The sequence below is a fragment of the Aspergillus affinis genome, assembly GCF_023601865.1.
Source record: "Aspergillus affinis strain CMG 70 chromosome Unknown NODE_82_length_168771_cov_87_400459, whole genome shotgun sequence".
NCBI lineage: Eukaryota > Fungi > Ascomycota > Eurotiomycetes > Eurotiales > Aspergillaceae > Aspergillus > Aspergillus affinis.
The window spans coordinates 13,104-35,343 of NW_026515863.1; the positions used below are offsets into that span (position 1 = coordinate 13,104).

Here is a 22,240-nt window from a genome sequence, read left to right on the forward strand (position 1 = left end):
TAAGTCCTATGACAAGCTCTGGCCCCAAGGCCCAATGCATTGTTCCTGGGGGCTATTACCAATGAATACATGTGGTTTAACTTAATACCCAGCCTTATATTTCCCTTCCCTCTCGGAGACATTATTAATTTACACCATTTCTCGGGGCATGCTTGAGCCGATCTCAGATACATAGATCTCTCTAGCCATCCAGTCCTAGAATTAGTTACATTTGAACCACTTGACGATATATTGATCATCCATCTTGCGGCGACATAGTCAATTTTCACTTTACCAAAGATGGTTCATCACGCTGCGACTTTATAACCCAATGATGAGGGCATCAAGTTCGACGAGACCTATTATTTGAAAACCCACATGCCGTTCGTTGAAAGCATTTGGAACAAGCATGGCTTGCTCGGCTGGAAGGCCATCAAGTACCCTACCGCACTAGACGGGTCGCGTTCGGCATACCTCATTTCTACCCAGCTGGAATTTGAAAGCAGCGAAGGCTTGAGAGAGGCTTTGCAGGATCCAGAGACCTCCAAAGTCTTTGCAGACCTCCCGAACTTCACGAACGTAAAGCCTATAACTCTAGGCGGTACTCAAATCTAAGGCGAGAGTCTTCTTGGTAACGAGTGAGTTTGACCTTGATATTTTCTGCTCATAAGACTGGGATAATCTGACAGAATAGGGGTTTACACCGCTGGGAGGAAAGCATAGCTGCCTAGTCAGGGTTGAAGTTCAAAGATGGTTTTGAGCTTGTTATGTGTACATATCAAACAAAACTTGATCCTAAACCTTACCCAATAGTTTGAGTATATATTTTATTTTGGTTCAAGAAGAGAGTCCCAAGACGGAACAGAGCCACGTGATTTAGGCGACCGTCAGGCTAAGTCGTTAAGCAGGCGAAGGATTCGATGAGATATCTGGTGGCAAATTAACTCTTCGTCTAAGTCCTGCAACCAAGAGGTAATGGCACTCATTGCTCGCAGCCAGATGAGAGACATCGTCCCCAATGTATCAAGAATCCCCCGTCCAGTTTGGGCTGCCGGACTCGGAACGATTGGCGGGTTCATGTTTCTTCGATGGGCGAACTCTTACCTGTCCAAGTGGGGGCTAAATAACAACGTCAAGGACAACACATGGGACTGGAGCCGGGAGATTGTCGTTGTAACCGGGGGAAGCGGTGGCATCGGGGCGAAAATCGTCTCGTCTTTGGCCAACCGTAACATCACGGTTATCATTTTGGATGTGGTAGAACCTCACGAAAGTCAGGGTAAGTGAAATGATGTCATTCAGAGCTGCCGTTCTACATCTCCTTTGCCAGTTGCCTAACGGATAAACTCGAAAAGCCCGCAACGTTTTCTTCTATAACGTTGATATTACCAATGTCGAAGACCTACAAGCCACCGCGAAACGCATCCGATCGGAACACGGCGATCCCACCGTTCTCATCAACAATGCAGGAACAGGGTCCGGCAGGCCGATCCTTGAAATTCCCACGGCGCAAGCTCAGAAGGTCTTCAACGTCAACATTGTATCGCATTTCTTGTTGATCCAAGAGTTCCTGCCATCAATGGTGTCCCGGAACCACGGGCATGTAGTCACCATGGCAAGTACGGCCTCATTTCTCACGCAGGGCGCCAACGTGGACTATTCGTGCACCAAAGCCGCGGCTCTATCGTTCCATGAGGGACTCGGTCAGGAATTGCGATTCGTCTACAAGGCACCTTCTGTTCGAACGACGTAAGTTCTTTCCCATTGCGAGTGTCGGTTATGTTGGCTTGGCAGGTTGACTAAACCATTGCTTCACTCAAGTATCGTACACCCCAGCTGGGTTCGTACCGCTATGATTCAGCGGTTTCTTGACAAAGGCCTCGTGAATAATGCTGCAATTGACCCAGAAGACGTGGCGGGAGCAGTGGTTAATCAGATACTGTCTGGCTATGGAGCCCAGATCGTGCTTCCGCCTAGTTTGGGGTGGCTTTCGCTGTTTCGGGGTCTCCCATCGTGGTGGCAGGAGAAGATGCGTGGCTGGCTGACGGAATCCTATTTGCAAGGAATTAATTGACGAGAGGGCGTGTAGGTATTATTATTTTGTAAAGAAGAAATGTTTGTTTGTACTCCAAATCCGGGGAGGAAAGCGGTCTAGACGGACCCAATCGGTTGACAGGCGGAGTCCCCTCATTTCTTGTCCGACAACCCATCTCTCTCTCTCTTTCTCTCTCCTTCTGCACTCGTTCCTTTAGCTAGCCGTTGACTGCTTCCTTCGTAACCTTCTATCGTCACCGTCATCATTAACCATTCCAGAACCCCTTTCTTACTGAAACATTCCGCCATCATTCAAATACCCCTAACCATCTCGTCAGAGAAGAACCTACCTCCGTCTTAAACCCTCCCATCCTACACCAGAGGAGATCCCTTTCACGCTGGTGCTATCTTGTTGAACCTGGCCTTTGTTAAGCCGTTCTCGCTTCCTCACTCTTCTTTGGTATTCTATTCGCTCAATTTCAGGTGTCACCAGGTAGTCGCTCGGAATTCGCTCTTACAACCGACCCTCGTTCCGTATCACCGTTTATCCCTTCTGCCGCTTCCCTCCGATCCATTTGCTCCCATCGCCTAAATCTTTAATTCCATCATCCACTTCAATACTTTTCTTGGGCCCATCTCGTATGTTTTTGGAAAAGGCGCCGGATCTTCATATTTAGTCACTTGGGTGGACGGCCGTACGGCCGTCTGTCAGAGCAGTCGGGTGGAGGAGTTTCGAGGAATCAAAGAGGGCTACGACAGTACTGGACCACGACGGATTACCTTTCAGCAGAAAGAAATATTTGCCCAGTGATAGGAGGCTTCACGGTGTACTCCGTATAATATTTCGAAAAGAAGGTCGAACAGGGAGACTGGTCTCGCTTTTTCTTTGACTTTGCCGCGTTTGCCACTTTGGCCGGCTCCTGTCAGTGCTGTTGTTCCACGTGTTCGGATATGGATGCCCAGTATCCCTTTGCCTCCCGCGACGATATTTGGCGCGTTTTTGAAGAACTGAAGGAGCTTCATGCTACCCAGTTCGAGCAGGCGGAGCGGATTGCCAGGCTGGAACGACGAAAAGACGAGGATGCGAGATTGAGAAGTGTCTGGGGTCCTTTGTCGCCATTTCCCAGTTCCGTTGGAGGTACAGCACCCACAGGTATGCAGACGTTTTCATTTCGAGGTCGCTTTTTGTTTGAATCTGATTGGGCTGACCTTGTTTTCTCTTCTTGCCGCAGAACCTATCTTTCATTCGCCGGCCGACGCTTTCAAGGGGTTTGACCAGGGACACCATCCCGGCGTGGCGAGCACGATGGGTCTTGATAATGAAGATGAGCCACGGCGTGGGACATCTAGAGCAAATAGTGTTCGGTTTGATGAAAGCGCCATCCACGGATATTACGGACAAACTAGTCGTTCCAGCAGCGAGTTTCCGCTGAGGACTGGGAGCGGCATGGGGGCCCATCCGCTGACCGAACGCTCCTTGTCACACCGGTCAGATGGGAGACAGAGTTCATCCGGCCATTCTCACCATTCCGCTAGGGCCAACAGTCTGGGCTTGGACACAACTAGCAAAATGATGAGCTCCTCTGTCAGTGGATCCCCTCTCATCCCTCCCCCTGGGCTTTTCCTGCTTGGGCCTGTTCCGTGCATTATCCGGTGCTGGTTGACAACCAATTTCTCCAACGATTCGCTCCTGTACGCGGCTGTTTGTTCGGGGTCGTATGTTTCGTCGCTGGGGACCGCGATGATTCGGAAGCTTGGTCTGGAAGATTTAGTGATCCAAGAAGACGGCCTGCAATTTATCAAGCTTCCGATGTATCTGCCTGAAGCTAGTGTACATCAGGCATCGTCACGGTCCAGCAGCCCAGAACCCCAGGTTCCCTCACTGACCGTCCGGTTTCTCGTTCGTGAAGTCGATCCAAGTGATCTCTCCATCCAAATCGCCATCGGAAGCGACGTCCTGCGCTCTCACAATGCTGACGTGCTCTTTTCTCAAGACAAAATTATTATGGTGGACGACGAGAGAAACAGGATATCCATTCCTCTAGTTCGGCCGGAGGATGACTCGGCCTTCAAATCTCTTCGCACGGTGTCAGATCCGTCGCTTTTTCCGCGTATCGAATCACGCCACCAGGGCAATGAGATCAACGGACACTCGAACGTTGGTCTCATAGGACAACCGATCGGTTCTCCGCCCCAGGGCAGATCCGCCAGTGGCTCCATCGAGGAATCTCAAGAGAGCCGAAAGGCCCAATCTTGGGAAACCCATGAGCCTCCTAGCGCCGATAACCTTCAAGCTTCGAACAAGCCCGCCGTAGCATCGGAATCTCAGGCCGCAGGGTCGACCAAGGTGAAGCCTACCGGAGTTTGGGTCTCGTGGAAACGCGACTCCAAACTGGATGCGAGCGCATCTGCGGCTGGTAGAGCATCTCGAGGTCGTCCCATGAAGGTGCTTCGACCCACCAAGGCGTCCTCGCGCACTCCGCCAGTCGGCAGTGTCCCACGGAGCTCTAGTGCCGATCTTGGAGAGGCACCGGTCTCCTCTCAACCGGCTTCGTCTCGCGCCTCGCCTGACGAACCACGAACCGGAAAGCCTTGGGGATCTAATCCGATCGGGGGAGCCTCTGCCTTTGGGTGGCTTAACTCCACCCAGCCCCCCAGCCGGGCCGTGACGAATCCTAAATGAAACAGATTAGGTTTGTGTCGGCGGAGGTGGACTCTTAAGATCGGTTTGGTTTCAATGCGTGAGGCACGGGGAAGGTCTGGTCTTATTCTGTCAATAGGCACATCAGACTTGGGCATGTACTATGCAGTAGCTGTTTTAATTCGCGTAGTAGCAAAACATTCCCATACTGGTGATCATTAGCCGTTGGATTAAATTGAAAATATATGTTTATCATGTGGCAGCTCTTGGTACCCCGTAATCCTCGTCAATCATAGCATTGCTGACCCGAGCATTGTTGACCCGAACTAGATCCGGCATGCACAGGAGGCGAGAAAAGCGACAGAACGAATCAAATCCTCGAAAACACCTCCAACGACCCCTTCGTCTCCTCCTTCATCTCCTTCACCAACCCACTCACCCCTCGAAACTGCTCATGCTTCGCATCCCCCAACATCTCAAACAAGATACTCTCACTACTCGTCACGATCGCCCCCGCATCACGCAGTCTCGCCAACGCAATCCCCCTCTCCTCCGCATTCACACTACTCACCCCATCCACAAGCACGTACACCCTGTGTCCCCGCTCCAGCAAGTCCAGCGTCGTCTGCGTCACGCAGATATGCGTCTCGATGCCGACGATGATCGCGTCCAGCGGTTTCCCGGCGTCGCCGGTAAAGGGGCCCTTAGGTAGGAGGGCGTCTATTTCGGGCGTGATCATCGAGAATAGAGTCTTGTCGATGTTGGCGCGGATGTGTGGGCCCTCGAGGTGTGGTTGGAGCTCGGAAATCGTGTCGCCGAGTTTCGAGCGGCTTTGCGTGGTGATGAAGGTTGGGATCGAGAGGGCTTTGCTGGCTTTGAGCATTTTGGTGGTGGTGGGGATTCTAGGATGGGTAGGTGTGAGTATGTAGGTTTAAATCTTGGGGTTTAGGCATTGAAGAGAGGAGGGGGTTAAATACAGTTTGGAGAATTCGTAGATCGGGGTGCGGAATTTCTCTTGGAGATCGCAGATGCTAGGGAGAGAGAAAGAACAGGGTTAGTCTGGCGAAGCTAACAGAATAGACTGGGAGTTGAGATCGAAGTACAATAGTGCTGGGTTGCCTGGATTGCATCGCATCTGGTTAATTCTATGACGGACGTGAGGGGAGGGGCATCGAACTCACGGATACGAGCTGCTCGTGAAATAGACGCCATTGTGAATAGATTGATATGCGCGATGTATATCGAGGTTCAATGCTAGACCGAGATTCGTGGTTTCGGGCGTATAAGCCTTGTGGCGGACGAAAGGAGGGAAATGACTGACTTGAAATAGAGAGTTGCAACGGAGGAAGTCGGGCGGGGAAGTCCGCGAGGAGAAGATGCGCCGTGCGGGGAACGTTTGACATTCAGATGCCTGAGGCATAAATCTCATTGATGGGTTCTACTTTTGGTATCTATATCCATATAGTCCAGGTGTGGACTTTTTTCCTTTTTATATCTTTTTATACTAAACTTCACCTCACCGACTACAATACGATTTCTCGCACCTTAGTCCGTCCTGCAATCCAGCTATGGTCGCCCTTCAGAGCGGCCTGGCGGATGGCATACAGCTCGTCGAGGAATGCAGGCACGAAGCTTCCAGGTCCGCGAACATGATCTTTGGAGCCCGCATTCTCGGCTGCAATTTCGTACATCAGAATACCGGAGAGAACAGCGAGGAGTTTGTCGGTCGGGTGGGTGGTTAGGAAGCAGCCAGAGACGGTGCCAACGGCGCAACCAGTCTGCGATTTGTTAGCATGATTTCTCATTTTCAGAGCGAAGTGTGTTTGTTAGGCTTCTAGTAGTGGATCATAGGTTAACATACTCCCGTAACCTGTCCAAGCAGCTTGTGTCCGTTCTCAACGGCCAACACTCGCTCTCCGTCGCTGAGATAGTCGACAGCGCCGGTTAGAAGAACGACATTATCTATTGACATGGATTAGCCTCACATTCCGGGGATTCAACAAAAATGGGCTATCCGTACGTTCTCTCCGAGCCAGATCCCGAGCCAATGTAGCCTTCGCTTGGCTATCAAGATTGCTTGGCCCGCTGTCGACGCCACGTTGTGTCACGCCACTGCTTCCATAGACCTGCCTAATCTCTCCTTCGTTGCCCTTGATAAGATCAAAGTATCCGCCTGCCATGAGCTGCTTAACCGCTCCGCGTCGGATATGGGTAGCAGCTGCTCCGACAGGGTCATAGACGACAGGGTTGCCGCGAGAGTTGTAGGCCTTGATAGCTTTGAGATAGTTGGGAACGCTCTCGCTGGTCAAGGTGCCCATGTTGATGAGTAAAGCGCCATCGAACTGAGCGAGATCAACGGCTTCATCGCCGTAGGGTGACATGATCGGTGATGCGCCCCTAGATAGGTCTTAACAAAAGTAGGATGGGGTATTTTCGCCAGATTCGAGGATACGTACATGGAAAGGGCAACATTAGCTACGAAGTTCGCTACAACGAAGTTGATCATGTTGTGTACCAAAGGATGAGCCTGAACAACCTTCTGGACTATGTGTGGCACATTTTCGACCAGGGCAGAGACCTCTCGAGCCTGGGGTGCCGGGCCACGCACGAAAGGTGGTGGAGTAGCGATGTGTTTGACGAAAGCCTCCGCAGCAGCCCTGGGATCTTCAGCTCCCATGATAGCGCTGACTATGGCGACGCCATCCAATCCCTTCTTAGGAGACTTGGACTGGTAGAAGACTCGTTGCACATTAGAGAGGTTGATACCGCCAATGGAAACGGTTCCGACAGAGAGGCCAGAGTCTGCAATGGCGTTAAGAATAGTCTGAGTGCCAGTCGTTCCAAGAATTTGTTTCGTATTGGTTTTCCTAGTCGATGTGAGTGATTGACTACGAGATAGTTGAGAGGAAACAACAATCCATCTACGACATCTTCACTTACGTTGGAGTCGCGAACATCGCTCCGATTCCGAGATAATCGGCACCAGCATCAACGGCTTTTTGGGCTTCCTCGATGTTACCCGCGCTAATACCAATGATGGCATCTTTGGGCAAAAGCTTCTTGGCCTCTTGGATAGCTGTAATCCCTTAGTATCAAAACTTGCACTTCAATGATAGACATAGTGACATACTCATATCATCCTGGCCAAGGTGAACTCCTTCAGCTCCCGCAGCAAGAGCCACGTCCACTCGGTCGTTGATCAACAAGGGAACCCCATACTTCTGAGTAATCTGGTGCAGCTTTCTAGCCGTCTGCACCTGTTCCCCGGTGTCGCTCGTTTTCTCTCTGTACTGAACCACCGTCACACCTGCGCGACCCTAATCAGCTAAAAGAAATACCCGACAATCGGCAGACTTTACCTCCTTTGAGGGCCTCTTCCACCACGGTACACAGATCACGACCCTTGAGGATGGCAGGGGTCGAGTCCGTGACCAGATATAATGAGAGATCCAACGGCATGATCTAAATGGAACAGTAAGCTCTTCATGGTCTTGATCCAAATGGGATGGCGATGATGGCGATGAGGGGCAACGTGGGGCTGAGCGCGACGCGACAAACAACAACGGATTGTGCATGAAACTCGCATTGCAGTAACCTACAGCAGGATGCCGGCCAATGGGCTACTGAGCCGTTTACCAGGATAGTTGATTGCGCAGAAAGGTGCGCAAGTTTGGATAGAAGCTTTCAGTGACGTTGGGGATCGGGTGGGGTCTGCGCCGAAGTTAGTCATGCTGCGTCTGCCAGGGCCGACTGGTCAAACTGGTCCTGTTTTCACCTCGAACTCATGAAATCTTCACTTAATGGGTACGATGAAGGGGTTGGAATGAGGGAAGAGGGTGAGATTCATTCGATCATGTCGTCTCATCAAGCAATGGGACTGAAATATTGTGGTCGATGCAGGAATCATGCAGCAGAGATGGTGATATATATGCTTCAGCCGCCGACGCAAGTGTAAATCTACATCTAACCTCTACCCTTCCAGTACATAAATTCCCTCATATGAGTTACCTGACAGTAGCTACTCGAGGACAGAGTTGTCCTTGACGATAGCGAACATTGGTACAAGGCTGCAAGACCGTTGTCATCTGTTCCGTACGTGTGAACTACATAGATTCGAACGATAGGAATACTCCGTACTGAACGAGATCCTACCAATGAAAGAATCTCTTTTGACCACGATTTGATTGGATTTCTATGGAACTTCATAATGGGCGAGAACGGCGAGAAATCGCCCCGACAACCCCAATAAATCAATGGGCCTTGGGAATTCAGACGTCAGGCAGGATTGCGGGACATTCTTGGATGACCGAGCAACGACGTGGGACAACTTGGCAGCGACACCCTAAGTCCGAGTAGGACACAATCTGAGAAAGACTCGAGGTACAGGAGTGACTAGGAGTAATTGCTAACAAGCAAGACGAGAAAAGCAGGAAAAGCAGGAAAAGCAGGCAAAGCACGTGCTCCCGGAAGCGGGCGGACCGCAACTCCGGGCGGGAGCGACTGACTCAGCACGAACTTTTCACGGGTCTTGGCGACTGATTCGGTTCGGTCCCTTTTTTTATTGTTTGGCACCGTTTTTCTTCCTTCCTTCTTCCTTCCCTTTCTCTCTCCCACCCACTCTTCCATCGATCTCTTATCGCAGTCTAACCATCATCATCCCATCAGCCTTTGGCGCTGTTATTTCGTCTTCCCAACTTGCCAGGCTGTTAAATACAGCTTTAGGTACTAGCCTCGCGTTTTGGTCGCCTCCCACCTTTTCACTCTGGTTAGTACGCTGTTTTTTGGAAGTCCCTCCACTGTGGAATATCCGTTCGTGCGGGATCTGACTTGTTGTTTTTCGCCCCTCTCTCCAGAAAACCATCCATTGGTTTCTCTCTACCTGCCAGAGAAAGCCACAGAATCAAGTCACTCGAGAACTTGTCTATGTATTCGTCCTGCGTCAGATCTTTCGAACACCACCTGCCGCTCAAGCTGCAAACGTTTCGCATCGCGCCGAAACCTTGTAGTATACACCAGAAGTCCTGTGGCTGAAAGCCTGCCTTATTCGCTGTGACTAGTCGTTTCGTCGAGACGATCTCAACCGCCACCATTTTTTACTCACGGAAACCAACTACGCATGTCTTGTTATTTCAAGGCATCCCGAGTCCAACTTTCCTCCCGTCCTAGACAATTCTTCATCTAGAAAGATTACTCATTTTTTCTTGAAGAGACTATCTTCTTCGTCATCATGGCTACTGTCAACATTCGTCGGGATGTCAGCGATCCCTTTTACCGCTACAAAATGGAGCGCCTGCATTCCAAGATCGAGGGCAAGGGCAACGGTATCAAGACCGTCGTCGTGAACCTGAACTCGGTCGCCGGGTCCCTCAGCCGTCCTCCATCCTATCTGATCAAGTACTTCGGTTTTGAACTCGGTGCCCAGGCCAACGCTAAGCCCACTGATGATCGTTGGATTATCAACGGTGCCCATGACGCTGCCAAGCTCCAAGACTACCTCGACGGATTCATTTCCAAGTTCGTTCTTTGCAAGAAGTGCAAGAACCCGGAAACCGACGTTATCATCAAGGAAGAGAAGATCATTCTGGACTGCAAGGCTTGCGGACAGCGCTCCGATGTCGACCCCCGCTTGAAACTGAGCACCTTCATTTTGCGGAACACTGATTCTGGCAAGGGAGGGAAGAAGGACAAAAAGGACAAGAAGGCTCGCCGTGAGCAAAAGAAGAAGAACGCTGACACAGCGAATGGAGAAGAAAATGGAAGCCCAGGAGACAGCAACTCCGACAACGCCGATGAGAATGGCGACGATGTCTTGGCTGCAAACAGCGATGATGAGCTTACTCGCCGCATCCAATCCGAGGCCAAGGGCATCGAGGCCGACGAAATCGAGGACGATGACTGGGCTGTCGATGTCTCCGAGGAGGCTGTCAAGGCCCGTGCTAAGGACCTCCCCGATGACCTGAAACGTTCTCTTGTCCTCGAAGATGCATATGAGAATGGAGCCGATGGTCCCTCGGCCTACGACGAGCTTGGTAGTTGGATCCTCAACGCAGCCACTGAAAAAGGTGGCGTTACCAAGGTTGACGATGTGGAGATCTACATGAAGGCCAAGGAGTACGGCATTGAGTCCAAGCACAAGACCGTTGCTGTCCTCGCTCAGACTATCTTCGATGACAAGATCGTTAAGCAGATTCCTTCCCGTGCCGGTCTTCTCAAGAAGATGATCACTTCTGAGCGCCACGAGAAGTCTTTCTTGGGTGGTACCGAGCGATTCGTCGGCGAAAACCGCCCCGAACTTCTCTCCCAGATCGCACCGATCTTGCTTGGCTACTATGAGAACGACATCGTGTCTGAGGAAACCCTCAAGGCTTGGGGTGCAAAGGCCAGCAAGAAGTATGTCGACATCTCCACCAGCAAGAAGGTTCGCAAGGCTGCCGAGCCCTTCCTGCAGTGGCTCGAAACCGCCGAGAGCGAGGAGGAGGAAAGTGATGATGAATAGATTGCTGATCTCAAGATCTGTCACTCCACTCTGTTGAATTTTCTATGTTCGTGCCTTTTTTTTGTTAAAACCAACTATCATTCAGTCATTTGCTTAGTGCCGGATATCGGCTGAATCACTCCAATGCTTTTTTTTTTTTTCAGGCAGAAAATCAGAACTAAAAAAATGATCAAGGGGATTTTATCAATTGTCTAGATAGTCATTTATCAATCAACTACTTCCCTTTGAATTTATTCGTCCCATGTCGTGTAGTAGGTTCAGAATTGGTGACTGGGAGAAGGAAAGCCGAATCCTGATACGTGATTTCATATGTATGCATGCTATCATGCTCTATCGGAATTTGGCGCCCAGAAGGGAATATTTATCCCCTGTAGTAATCAAAGGTCGAAAGTTACATCTTCGATATTCAACCTATATACTCAAAACGCTAACGTCGCAAATTTCAACCCACTCCCCGGCATAGACCAGTTCTTCAAAGGCTCATCCTCCACCTCCATGATCATGGGTGTCTGCATTTGGCGTGTTTTGGTTCTCGTCTTGGTGGTAAGACCAAGCACCTGGGCTCTCTGCTTCTCGAAAATAAACCAGGTGAGGTCTGCGTTCCAGGTTGTCATTGCTAGGATGGCCTCTTCCATGGACTGGATCTCTGCTTCTGGGGAGGCGTTTCCCTCGTGACTCTGCACATGATTTATATTGTAGTAGTCTGGTCCAGCGAACCGTGCAATCCATGCCCCTAGGAACTCGCAGATCTGGTCGCCCGTTGAGAGAGGTAGACGTACGTGAGTTAGGAGGGTTATGAAGAGAGAGAGGAGCGATCGCCAGAGGCTGTGGTGGGGTGTGAATGCGCGGGTGCCAGAGGGAGCGGACCCTGTTGTGGAGAGCGAGAGGGATTGGGTTAGAGGGACTAGAGTGGTAGTTTGGGTCTCCTGGTTTTGTTGTTGTGCTGCTCGTCGCTCGATGGCTCGCTCTGCGTCGGCGCTGACTTTCTCCCACGCTCGACGGTATAGTCGTTCCCAGCGGGGATATTCGGTTTCGATCCTGGTGGCCATAAAGTCGCCTGCGTTCTTGCACATTTGCTCGACAGCTAGACAGGCTGTTGTGGTGACGTAGATTTCTTCTTGGAAGTCGAGTCCTGAGGGCCCGGTTTTGGCTTCGGGGGTGGTTGTGCTGGTAGTCTTGGAGCGGGTTTTGGTCATCAGGGCGTCGGAAGAAGATGTGGGCCCGAATGAGGTAGGGAAGGTGATGCGTGCGGCTACTGAAGGCCATACGTCGTTGATGAGTGGTAGGAAGCTGTTTTCGTGTGCTGCAAGGATAGGCGAGACCTTGATGAGGATGGAGAGGAGAGAACGGCGGAGGTAGGGAGAAGGAGAAGATAGATGAGAGGGGATGGATTTGACGATGTGCAGCAGTAGGTTGTGAGACTTATTCAATGGTTTCTCTTGGTCGTCAGGCTCACGCGGCGGTGGTAATGACTCGTCGGGTTCTTCTTGATTCAATGCATCGTCCAGGTTGAAGTTTTGGTCCGGCTTGTCGGGTTTCTTCGATTCTGTGGTCCACGGCTGCTTGAGGTGAGGCATATCGCGTGGCTCTTCCGACAGTTCTTCGGAATACTTTGCACGCTTTGCCTTGCGGTTCGCTATGTCTTCTGCGAGGGTAGAAACGTGCAGCCTCTTGTAGTGCTCCTTGCGATGGTCAACAGATTTCCCTTGGCCATTCTCGATTGCGAGGAACGTGGGATTTCTGGTTCCCTCCTCAACAATAGCAGCGAGTGTTTTGAACATGACCTCGACCAGTTTTGGATAACCATGGTATAGGTCCAAGATTCCGAAAATTGAGTCCACCAGGTCATCAAGGTAAGGAATCAATCGCACGCCACACAGCTTGACCATCATGAATAATACCTGAGGTGGGTATGGTGAAACATCAAACGTATTGAGTTTCAACGCCACAGAATTAACCAGGTAGTCGACGTTGTCAATTATCATGGTGCTCGTGCTTTCATATTTGCAAGATGTTGTTAGAATGTTCAAACAGGTCATGGCATGTGTCTGGAGAATGGAGTTGCTGGAGGCTAGAAGCTGGAGCACAGGATACAGTGCATCCATTAGCTCTGGGCGAAACGCTTCTCGAAGTTGTTGTGCTTGCAGTGCTACCACTTCCAAGGCCAGTGCCGAGACTCGCCATTCTCTAGACTCATTGGCAAGCGGCTCATTAAGTATTGGGAGTGAGATATAATATAGCTCTTCGATCATACTGGCCCTACTAGCAAGCAAAGAAGAAGAGCCAACATCGTCAGATAGGAAATCGTCAAAAGCTGCTGAGGGCTGGGTGTTGCTTTTTAGGAATGCCAATGTCAGCCAAAAAGGAGCAATTTCGACAGTACCGCTCCCTTGATGGATGCGATTGATGACCAAGCGCGTAATATCACCATCGGAATCTGATTTATTGAGCCGGAGAATCATAGACTGCAGATCCCCTAGAGTCTTTTGCTGACTTCTATGTTCCAGCAGCAAGGGCGCAAATGATATTGATTTGCTGCCACTATGAATAACATCCAAGGTGCGATCATTCGATGGTTCAGAACTCAAGGGCTGCGGGATATTTGCCGACTGGTTCACTGCAGCAGCAACGCTATCACATAAACCTGATGCGAGACTGCTGTTGAGAATGTCCGATCCCGACTGAAGTTGCGACAATATTTGAAACGCGGTCGATATCTGTTTGAGGGCCCACTGTTTGGCTGTTTCGTCATTATTTTGCATGGTCCTTGGAAATGCAGTAATCCAAATATGCAGAGAGTTTTTCAGGGAATCCAGCACAGCCGGGTAAACAGTAGCAGTGTGTGAGAGCGAAGAAAACGCTTTATTGGGTGTTTGACCCTCTTCGAAGTCTGACAGAACGACAAGAGTGTCGACAACGATGGGAATTGACTCATGTAAAGTTTCCTGGCATTCTTCCACTACCATCAAGCACAACTCCAACAACGACTCTTGCACCTCTTGCCTTTCGTGTCGTCGTATTTGAATGATGTTTGCAAGCGCAAGTTTCATCTGAGTGGCCGTAGCTTTCAGCCAAGATTCATCAAGAATTATTCGGTCATTTGCCTTCTCGGACTGAGTAAGTGATTCTGGTTCGGCGCTTGCGGCCAGGTCATTCAGGACTATTCTCAGCATACGAGTGAGAATTTGCAGACACACACAGAGCAGCTTGTAAGAGCGTCGTGTCTGCGTCGATGGCTTCAGGACTTTTACCAAAGCCGAGACAGTCCGGGGCATCACACTAGCGAGGACAACGCGGTCGGTGATGCGGTTGTAGAGAGCATCAAGCGCATGCGCAGCCGAGACGCATACTTCGTCAGACTTAACGTCGACAATGCCTTCCAGCAAAATGTACACGGTTTGGTCTACAACCGTTGCCGTACCAATCTCGTGGTAAATCGTCCGCTCAGCAATAGGGCCTTCCAGAACTTTGAATATAGCCAAGAGACAGTCGAATCCTGCAATGGCCAATTCCACAGGCTGGGACTTTGAAGCCTCATCCGTGCCGGCCTTGTTAGGTGTGCCGCCCACGATCAACGTTAATAGGATCATGAGCTGTTTGCCCATTTGCGGGGATAGTCGCTCTCGCCATCCTTCAGCGATGAGGACTCGTAAACACTTGACAGCTAATTCCAGGCAGTTGGCGGGGATTCTCTGGGTTTCATTGAAGATATGCGATAGAGGAAAGAATGCATATTCTGCTAGCTTCTCGTCGAGTGCATTTTGCTTTGCAAGATCATTTAGAACATCATGCACTGGACGGAGGGCCTGGAGGACCTCATTGGACGATGCTTGCCGGCCGCGAAATTTGAGGCCAACAGCACTCAGCTCGACACATGGCGCACGAAGCTTAGGATCTCGTCAGCATGGTTTCTGCAGCCTTCCAACTTGAATCGGTTTCATACCTGCTTGAAGTATTCCTGCCGCGAGCTGTCCATGGTGACAGAAGCAGAGCTGAATGGAATTCTCTAGTACTTAAGCATCTGGATTGTTACAAGGATCCTCTAGATGATATTGATGCAGAAGATGTCAAGACGCTCTACAATCCTGACTAATTGGATTGACGTAGAGCCACCATCCCCGAATGGGAGGCGGTCAGATATAGGCTGTTAATACTGCCGGATCATGTTTGCACTGTTGGCATTGAGAAGAGACACGTGATTTTAATTGATCGCGTGTCACGTCGCGTTCCCGCACAGGCTGCCAACCGGGCAGGTGGTTGCCTTTTGGCTAGACATCCTTTACTCGACGCTTATAAGCGGCACTTCTCTTCTCTGTTGGTCCCACCGGATGTCTTCCTAAGAATCCACGAAAAGGACGTTTTGGATAACGTCTATGTCCGCTCTGCGCGATTGCGTGACAATTGCGCTTCATCTACACTGTCGGAGACCTGTGACCCGTATCCCAACACAACGAGGTGGATTTCGGATTGCGTCTTGCGATTTCGCTGCCAGTCATCGCTCTAAATCTCTTATAAGACTCAACCAGAGGCAGCCAGCAGCATCGTTCTCGACCACAGCGCTTTCAGTCCATCGTCCATTTGCGCTCTTCACCATGTCCGAATCCAACAAGAGTAGGAGACAAGCTACGTTGGGGTATGTTCGCGATTCTCAAGTAACTCTCGGGTGTGTGTCTGTGCGAATGCGACTAGGATTTCAATTCGACAGATTCTGTACGATTCTGATTGCTAACTTTGGCTTTGCCTCGTAGGAGATTCTTTGGTTCCAATGCCGACCCGAAGGAGGCCCCCAAGAAACAAACAACCTTGGCTTTCTCAGGAAAGAAAGATAAGGCCTCCAAGGCCTCTGCGGAAGTCTCTGCGGAAGTGAATGGAGCTACTACGAATAGGGCTAACGCCGATGAGGTTGATGCAGCGGAGTCTTCGAGCCGGAACACAAACACCGAAAAGACGAATGGAAAGCAGGAATCGAACAACCTCAAGAGGGAGAACTCCGGGGAAGATAGCGATGGGAGCGATGTACAGCCTATCCAGAAAAGGCGCCGGAAGAGTCCTCGGAAATCTGAGTCCACCGAATCCCCCAAGAAAAAGTCTCCTTCACCCAAGAGTCCGAAGTTGAAGAAGGAAACCAAGAAAAAAGAACCATCCCCTGCCGCCACTAAGAAACCGTCCGAGGAGAAAACTCCGGAAGCGGAATCCGAGCACGAGTCGCCATCGGCCAGCGAAGAGGAAGATGAAAAGCCAGGTGCCATGAAGGAAACAACGGAGAAAGTACAGGCTACATTGAAAGCAAGCGGGAATGAACCATACCCTGATTGGAAAATCGGCGATCCTGTGCCCTACGCGGCGCTGTGTACGACTTTCTCCCTTATCGAAATGACTACAAAACGCTTGATCATTCTGGCTCATTGCTCTCTGTTTCTGCGCCAAGTCCTTCGCTTAACTCCTCAAGACCTTCTCCCTACGGTGCAATTAATGATAAATAAGCTCGCCGCGGATTACGCCGGCATCGAGCTCGGAATCGGCGAGTCTTTGATCATGAAGTCGATCGGCGAGAGTACGGGTCGGAGTCTGGCAGTCATTAAAGCGGATCAACACGAAATCGGAGACTTGGGTTTGGTGGCTGCTAAAAGTCGATCGAACCAGCCAACCATGTTCAGGCCGAAACCTTTGACTGTTAGGGGGGTCCATGAAGGCTTATTGGGCATCGCTAAAGTCCAGGGCCATGGATCTCAGGATAAGAAGATATCTGGCATCAAAAAGTTGCTTTCCGCCGCCGACGCTGCTACAGCAGGAAAAGGTGGCAATGGTGTTGATATTACCAAGGACAAGGGCGGTCCTAGCGAGGCTAAGTTCATTGTTCGATTCTTAGAAGGAAAGCTGAGACTTGGACTGGCCGAAAAGACGGTTCTTGTTGCGCTTGCTCAGGCTGTGGTTGCACACGAGGCAGCTCTCAAGGGTGAGAATGCCCCTGCCGCAGAGAAGGTGGCGGAGGGAGAAGCAATTTTGAAGACCGTGTACAGCGAATTGCCTGCGTATGAGGTCATAATCCCTGCAATTCTTGAACACGGGCTACTTAAATTAGGTGAAGTTTGCAAACTCCAGCCAGGTATTCCTATCAAGCCTATGCTTGCTAAACCCACAAAATCTCTTACCGAAGTGCTTGATCGGTTCGAAGGAAGGGACTTCACGTGTGAATATAAGTATGATGGAGAGAGAGCACAGATTCATTACGTTGCCCCAGATTCTATTGACCAGTACCCCGGTGCCACGGCTACGTTACAAAGAGACACCAAGGGCCTTTCTGCAATTTTCTCCCGAAATTCCGAAGATCTGTCCAAGAAGTATCCGGATGTGCTTGCCAAACTGGATAGCTGGATTAAAGATGGCGTGACAAGTTTTGTGCTAGATTGCGAGACAGTTGCTTGGGATACCGAGAACAAGAAGGTTTTGCCCTTTCAGCAACTGATGACCCGCAAGAGAAAAGATGTCAAGGCAGAAGATGTGAAAGTTAAAGTCTGCGTGTTCGCATTCGATCTTCTGTTCCTGAACGGGGAGGTAATTGAATTTCCCCCCTATAATTTGACGTTCAGCGCTGACTCGTGGTGCCACGAATTCTAGACAACTGTTAAGAAGTCATTGCGTGAGCGTCGTGAGCTGCTGCACCAATCCTTCCAGGGTATCGAGGGCGAGTTCCAATTTGCCCAATACGGCAACACCAACGTTGTCGACGAAATCCAAAATCTCCTAGATGATAGTGTCAAGGCATCGTGTGAAGGTCTGATGGTGAAGATGCTGGATACCGAAGAGAGTGGTTACGAGCCCAGCAAGCGGAGTCGAAACTGGCTCAAGGTATGTTTTGCTCGAGACGTGACGCCCGTGCCTGACCCGGAAATTAACTGCGAGTGTAGGTGAAAAAGGATTACCTCAGCGGTGTTGGCGACTCCCTTGATCTTGTTGTTCTTGGAGCTTATTATGGCCGTGGAAAGCGCACTTCTGTTTACGGCGCATTCCTCTTGGCAGCGTACAATTCGAGCACGCAAACTTACGAGACGATTTGCAATATTGGCACGGGCTTTTCTGAGGCCATTCTGGAAGAGTTCCACAAAGCGCTCTCCCCTCTCGTCATCGACCGGCCAAAGCCCTTCTACTCGCATTCGACGGTGCCGAAGGACCAGCCCGACGTTTGGTTCGAGCCGCGACTGGTCTGGGAAGTGAAAACGGCCGACTTGACTCTCAGCCCGCGATACCAAGCTGCCGCCGACGAATTCGTCGGAACGACGGGGGGCGGGAAGGGCGTGTCTCTCCGATTCCCACGATTCATTAAATCCCGGGACGATAAAAAACCCGAGCAAGCCACGACCACTCGAGCCGTGGCGGAAATGTATCGGAAACAAGAGGCGGTCCTGAAAGAAAATGCCGGCAAGGGTGGCGTGGATGATGATTTTGAGTATTAGCTAGATGACATGATTGGCGTCGCCGAATTGCATGTATCCTTGTATCCATATTTTTTAGATATTTCGTTATGATGACGAGCGTTGATTTCATTTGCAATTCAGCTCCCGGATGAGGGATTCGAGACAAATTCCGATCGGAAGGAGCAGTTGGAAATTAAACGATAGAATCGCGTAAGCCGGGATCCGGGGGCGACCGTCCGATTAATCAATCAGCGAGATGGAGCATCATAATGCCATCATGTCAGCCGGGAATATTCCCAGACATTTGCTGTTTATTGCTTCGGAGGGCAGGATAGCGCTTATCACCGGCGGCGGACTCCGCATCGGGCACTGGATGAGGCTTCTCATATCAGCCGAGTCTGTCGTGTAATGATGCCATCTGCAGACTAGGAACACTAGATATGGCGGACTGGCTTGGCATTGCAACCCAAGACGTGGGGAAATGAGGGCTAACGAGGGCGAAGAGGACGATGTAACCTGTTTATCATTGCTTGTCCGGTGGGTCACGTTGTCTGCCCGCCTTCCTCCTTTAGGCAGGTCGCCCTGCCGTTCCCTGCGGAGTCCGTCTGCCTGCCTCGTCCATAAAAGCCTCGCCGGGGGCCCCTGTTGTGCTCTCCGACCAGGTATTCGAGCTTCGGAAGCTTCTCTTGCAGTCTCAGTCTGTGAGTGTTCGATCTTCTCATCATGGGAGCGTTTCGTTGGCTCTCAATTGCGGCCGCTTCGTCGGTCGCTTTGGCCCTGACCCCGGAGTAAGTTCATCCCTGCGAACCCACCCCCCGTACCATGGGCATTGGCGCCCCATTGTGGAGCTTGCTGACCGAGTCGATCTACACAGACAATTGCTCAGTGCTCCCCGGAGATCTGAGGCGATTCCCAACCCCTCTGGTGTATGTCAATTTTTTCCCCCGATCCATGGGTCCTGAGGAGTCAATTGCACTAGGAACGCTAACACCCACCTCCAGAAACTTGCCGTGTTCTCGACTTCCCAATACTCCTTCGACACGCATAAGGGTAGTTCCTCGTGGAGCTTGTTGGACCTGAAGTCTGGCGACACCAAGCCTCTCACCAACGACAGCAATGTCTCGGAGATTCTCTGGCTAGGTACCGATGACTCTACCGTGCTCTACGTCAATGGCACCAATGCAGAGGTCCCCGGAGGCGTGGAGCTGTGGGTGTCGAAGATTTCGGACTTTACCAAAGGGTGAGTGGTCTAGTGATGTCTCGTGTTATACTTCAGCTTCAATAGCTCATAAAACGGTGTAATAGTTACAAAGCCGCATCTCTGCCTGGTCCCCTGTCAGGATTCAAGACCGTCACCACTCACTCGGGCGACATCAAATTCGTCGCGTACGCTGAATCATACGCCAACGGTACCGTGTACAACGAGGAGCTTGCGGAGGCCGCGCTGAGCTCTGCCCGGATCTATGACAGCCTCTACGTGCGCCACTGGGACTACTACCTCAGCACCAGATTCAACTCCGTGTTCTCTGGTACCCTGAAGAAGTCTGGCGGCCAGAAGTCTCAATATAACTTCAAGGGAGAATTGAAGAACCTCGTGTCTCCCGTCAAGAACGCCGAGAGTCCCTACCCGCCTTTCGGAGGATCCTCGGACTACGACATTTCTCCCAACGGCAAGTGGGTGGCCTACAAGAGCAAGGCACCTGATGTTCCCCGTGCCAACTACACCACGTCATACATCTACCTTGTCCCCCATGACGGCTCCTCCAAGGCTGTCGCTATCAACGGACCTGACAGTCCCGGAACCCCTAAGGGCGTTGCTGGAGACTCCAGCGGCCCTGCTTTCTCCCCCGGAAGCGACAAGATCGCTTACTTCCAGATGACCGACGCGACTTACGAGTCTGACCGTCGTACTCTGTATGTCTACAGCATTGGCTCGAAGAAGACCATCCCTGCTGTTGCTAAGGACTGGGATCGTTCTCCCGACACCGCCAAGTGGCTTGACAAGAAGAACCTGATCATTGGTAGCGAGGACGAGGGCCGTCAGCGTCTATTTTCGATTCCTGCCAACGCCGGCGACGACTTCAAGCCCAAGAACTTCACGAGCAATGGCGCTGCCGGCTCGTACTATGTCCTCCCCGATTCCACCATCCTCGTTACTGGCAGTGCCATCTGGACCAACTGGAACGTGTATCTTGCCAGCCCCAAAAAGGGTGTTTTCAAAACCTTGGTGTCTGCCAACGAGATCGATGCCGAACTCAAGGGACTTGGACCCGCTGATGTCGACGAGTTCTACTACAAGGGTAACTGGACCGATGTAGGTGATCCCGAGCTGAGTAATCCTCTGGACTCGTATTAACAGCACTACCTTCAACAGATCCAAGCCTATGTTGTCTACCCCACGGGCTTTGACAAGAACAAGAAGTACCCTCTCGCATACTTGATCCACGGTGGTCCCCAGGGCTCGTGGGCCGATTCGTGGAGCACCCGGTGGAACCCCAAGGTGTTCGCCGACCAGGGCTACGTCGTTGTCGCACCTAACCCTACCGGCAGCACTGGCTGGGGTGATGAGCTGACTGACGCTATCCAGAACAACTGGGGTATGAACCTCGCACTTTGATGAACTAGGTCCATGTTGCTAATACCATTTCGCAGGCGGAGCTCCTTATGATGATCTCGTCAAGGGCTGGGAATACATTCGTGACAACCTTGACTTTGTTGATACCGACAACGGAGTTGCCGCTGGAGCCAGTTACGGAGGTTTCATGATCAACTGGATCCAGGGAGGTGACCTTGGTCGCAAGTTCAAGGCCCTGGCCAGCCACGACGGTACCTTCGTGGCCGATGCTAAGATCTCCACCGATGAGTTGTGGTTCATCGAGCGCGACGTGAGTCTTATCCTGTCTTTTATAATATGCCCAGTACACTGACTTTGTTTTGCGACCAGTTCAACGGTTCCTTCTGGGGTGCCCGTGACAACTACCGCCGCTGGGATCCCTCCGCCGTCGAGCGGATCCTCCAGTTCGACACCCCCCAGCTTGTCATCCACAATGACAAGGATTACCGTCTCGCCGTCTCGGAGGGCCTGGCCCTGTTCAACGTCCTGCAGGAGCGTGGTGTTCCTAGCCGCTTCCTCAACTTCCCTGACGAGAATCACTGGTATGTCTCACCCACCATCATGTACACACTTCATTGCCTGTATCAATTGCTAACTGGTAACGCAATACAGGGTCGTCAACCAAGAAAACAGCCTCGTGTGGCACCAACAGGTGCTTGGCTGGCTGAACCGTTACTCTGGCGTCGAGAAGAAGAACCCCGATGCCGTCAGCCTGGATGACACTGTCATCCCGGTCGTTGATTACAACCCTTGATTCCTCGGCTAATCGTATTATAATCCGAGGAGCTCGAGCTTTCTATTGATAGGCCCGATTGGCCTTGTATAGGTAGATCTTTTTTTTTTTTTTTTTTTTTTTTTTTTGGTTCTTCCTTGTCATGATACATGATGCACATACCTAGCTTAGCATAATGAATTTCCGGGGTTTTTGTCTTCTGATTATCACATTACTTTGGTTAAAACTGAAAAAGTGTCTGTTTGCTGGATGACTTGATTCAATATTGCATATCTTGCAGTGCATACCTAATTAAATGACAAAGGACTTAAAATAAATGGAAAAGTCA

The 22,240-nt window shown here is 50.9% G+C and overlaps 7 protein-coding genes across 7 annotated transcripts; 5 read left to right on the forward strand and 2 right to left on the reverse strand.

The window, feature by feature from the left end:
• Positions 1–357: 357 nt before the first annotated feature.
• Positions 358–2,053, forward strand: KD926_010559 (NAD(P)-binding protein; the record flags this gene model as incomplete). The annotated part of the gene is made up of 4 exons (XM_053102934.1): positions 358–558; positions 937–1,258; positions 1,335–1,728; positions 1,801–2,053. The coding sequence occupies 4 exons, from the start codon at positions 358–360 to the stop codon at positions 2,051–2,053; spliced, it is 1,170 nt and encodes a 389-aa protein (XP_052953596.1).
• A 911-nt stretch (positions 2,054–2,964) lies between these two features.
• Positions 2,965–4,696, forward strand: KD926_010560 (uncharacterized protein; the record flags this gene model as incomplete). The annotated part of the gene is made up of 2 exons (XM_053102935.1): positions 2,965–3,166; positions 3,246–4,696. The coding sequence occupies 2 exons, from the start codon at positions 2,965–2,967 to the stop codon at positions 4,694–4,696; spliced, it is 1,653 nt and encodes a 550-aa protein (XP_052953597.1).
• A 328-nt stretch (positions 4,697–5,024) lies between these two features.
• On the reverse strand, positions 5,025–8,113 carry KD926_010561 (bifunctional hydroxyethylthiazole kinase/thiamine-phosphate diphosphorylase; the record flags this gene model as incomplete). The annotated part of the gene is made up of 9 exons (XM_053102936.1): positions 5,025–5,556; positions 5,836–6,092; positions 6,199–6,432; positions 6,516–6,616; positions 6,675–7,051; positions 7,111–7,521; positions 7,595–7,730; positions 7,785–7,961; positions 8,014–8,113. 9 exons carry the CDS (start codon positions 8,111–8,113, stop codon positions 5,025–5,027), a joined length of 2,325 nt encoding a protein of 774 aa, XP_052953598.1.
• Positions 8,114–9,881: 1,768 nt separating this feature from the next.
• On the forward strand, positions 9,882–11,150 carry KD926_010562 (translation initiation factor eIF5; the record flags this gene model as incomplete). Its single annotated transcript, XM_053102937.1, has 1 exon — positions 9,882–11,150. The coding sequence occupies one exon, from the start codon at positions 9,882–9,884 to the stop codon at positions 11,148–11,150; it is 1,269 nt and encodes a 422-aa protein (XP_052953599.1).
• Positions 11,151–11,569: 419 nt separating this feature from the next.
• KD926_010563 (uncharacterized protein) lies at positions 11,570–15,126 on the reverse strand (the record flags this gene model as incomplete). Its single annotated transcript, XM_053102938.1, has 2 exons — positions 11,570–15,037; positions 15,094–15,126. 2 exons carry the CDS (start codon positions 15,124–15,126, stop codon positions 11,570–11,572), a joined length of 3,501 nt encoding a protein of 1,166 aa, XP_052953600.1.
• Positions 15,127–15,742: 616 nt separating this feature from the next.
• Positions 15,743–18,604, forward strand: KD926_010564 (DNA ligase (ATP) CDC9; the record flags this gene model as incomplete). Its single annotated transcript, XM_053102939.1, has 4 exons — positions 15,743–15,783; positions 15,899–17,705; positions 17,769–17,999; positions 18,059–18,604. The coding sequence occupies 4 exons, from the start codon at positions 15,743–15,745 to the stop codon at positions 18,602–18,604; spliced, it is 2,625 nt and encodes an 874-aa protein (XP_052953601.1).
• Positions 18,605–19,288: 684 nt separating this feature from the next.
• Positions 19,289–21,933, forward strand: dppV (dipeptidyl peptidase DppV; the record flags this gene model as incomplete). The annotated part of the gene is made up of 8 exons (XM_053102940.1): positions 19,289–19,353; positions 19,440–19,491; positions 19,567–19,805; positions 19,871–20,879; positions 20,940–21,162; positions 21,218–21,450; positions 21,510–21,721; positions 21,792–21,933. The coding sequence occupies 8 exons, from the start codon at positions 19,289–19,291 to the stop codon at positions 21,931–21,933; spliced, it is 2,175 nt and encodes a 724-aa protein (XP_052953602.1).
• Positions 21,934–22,240: the final 307 nt, after the last annotated feature.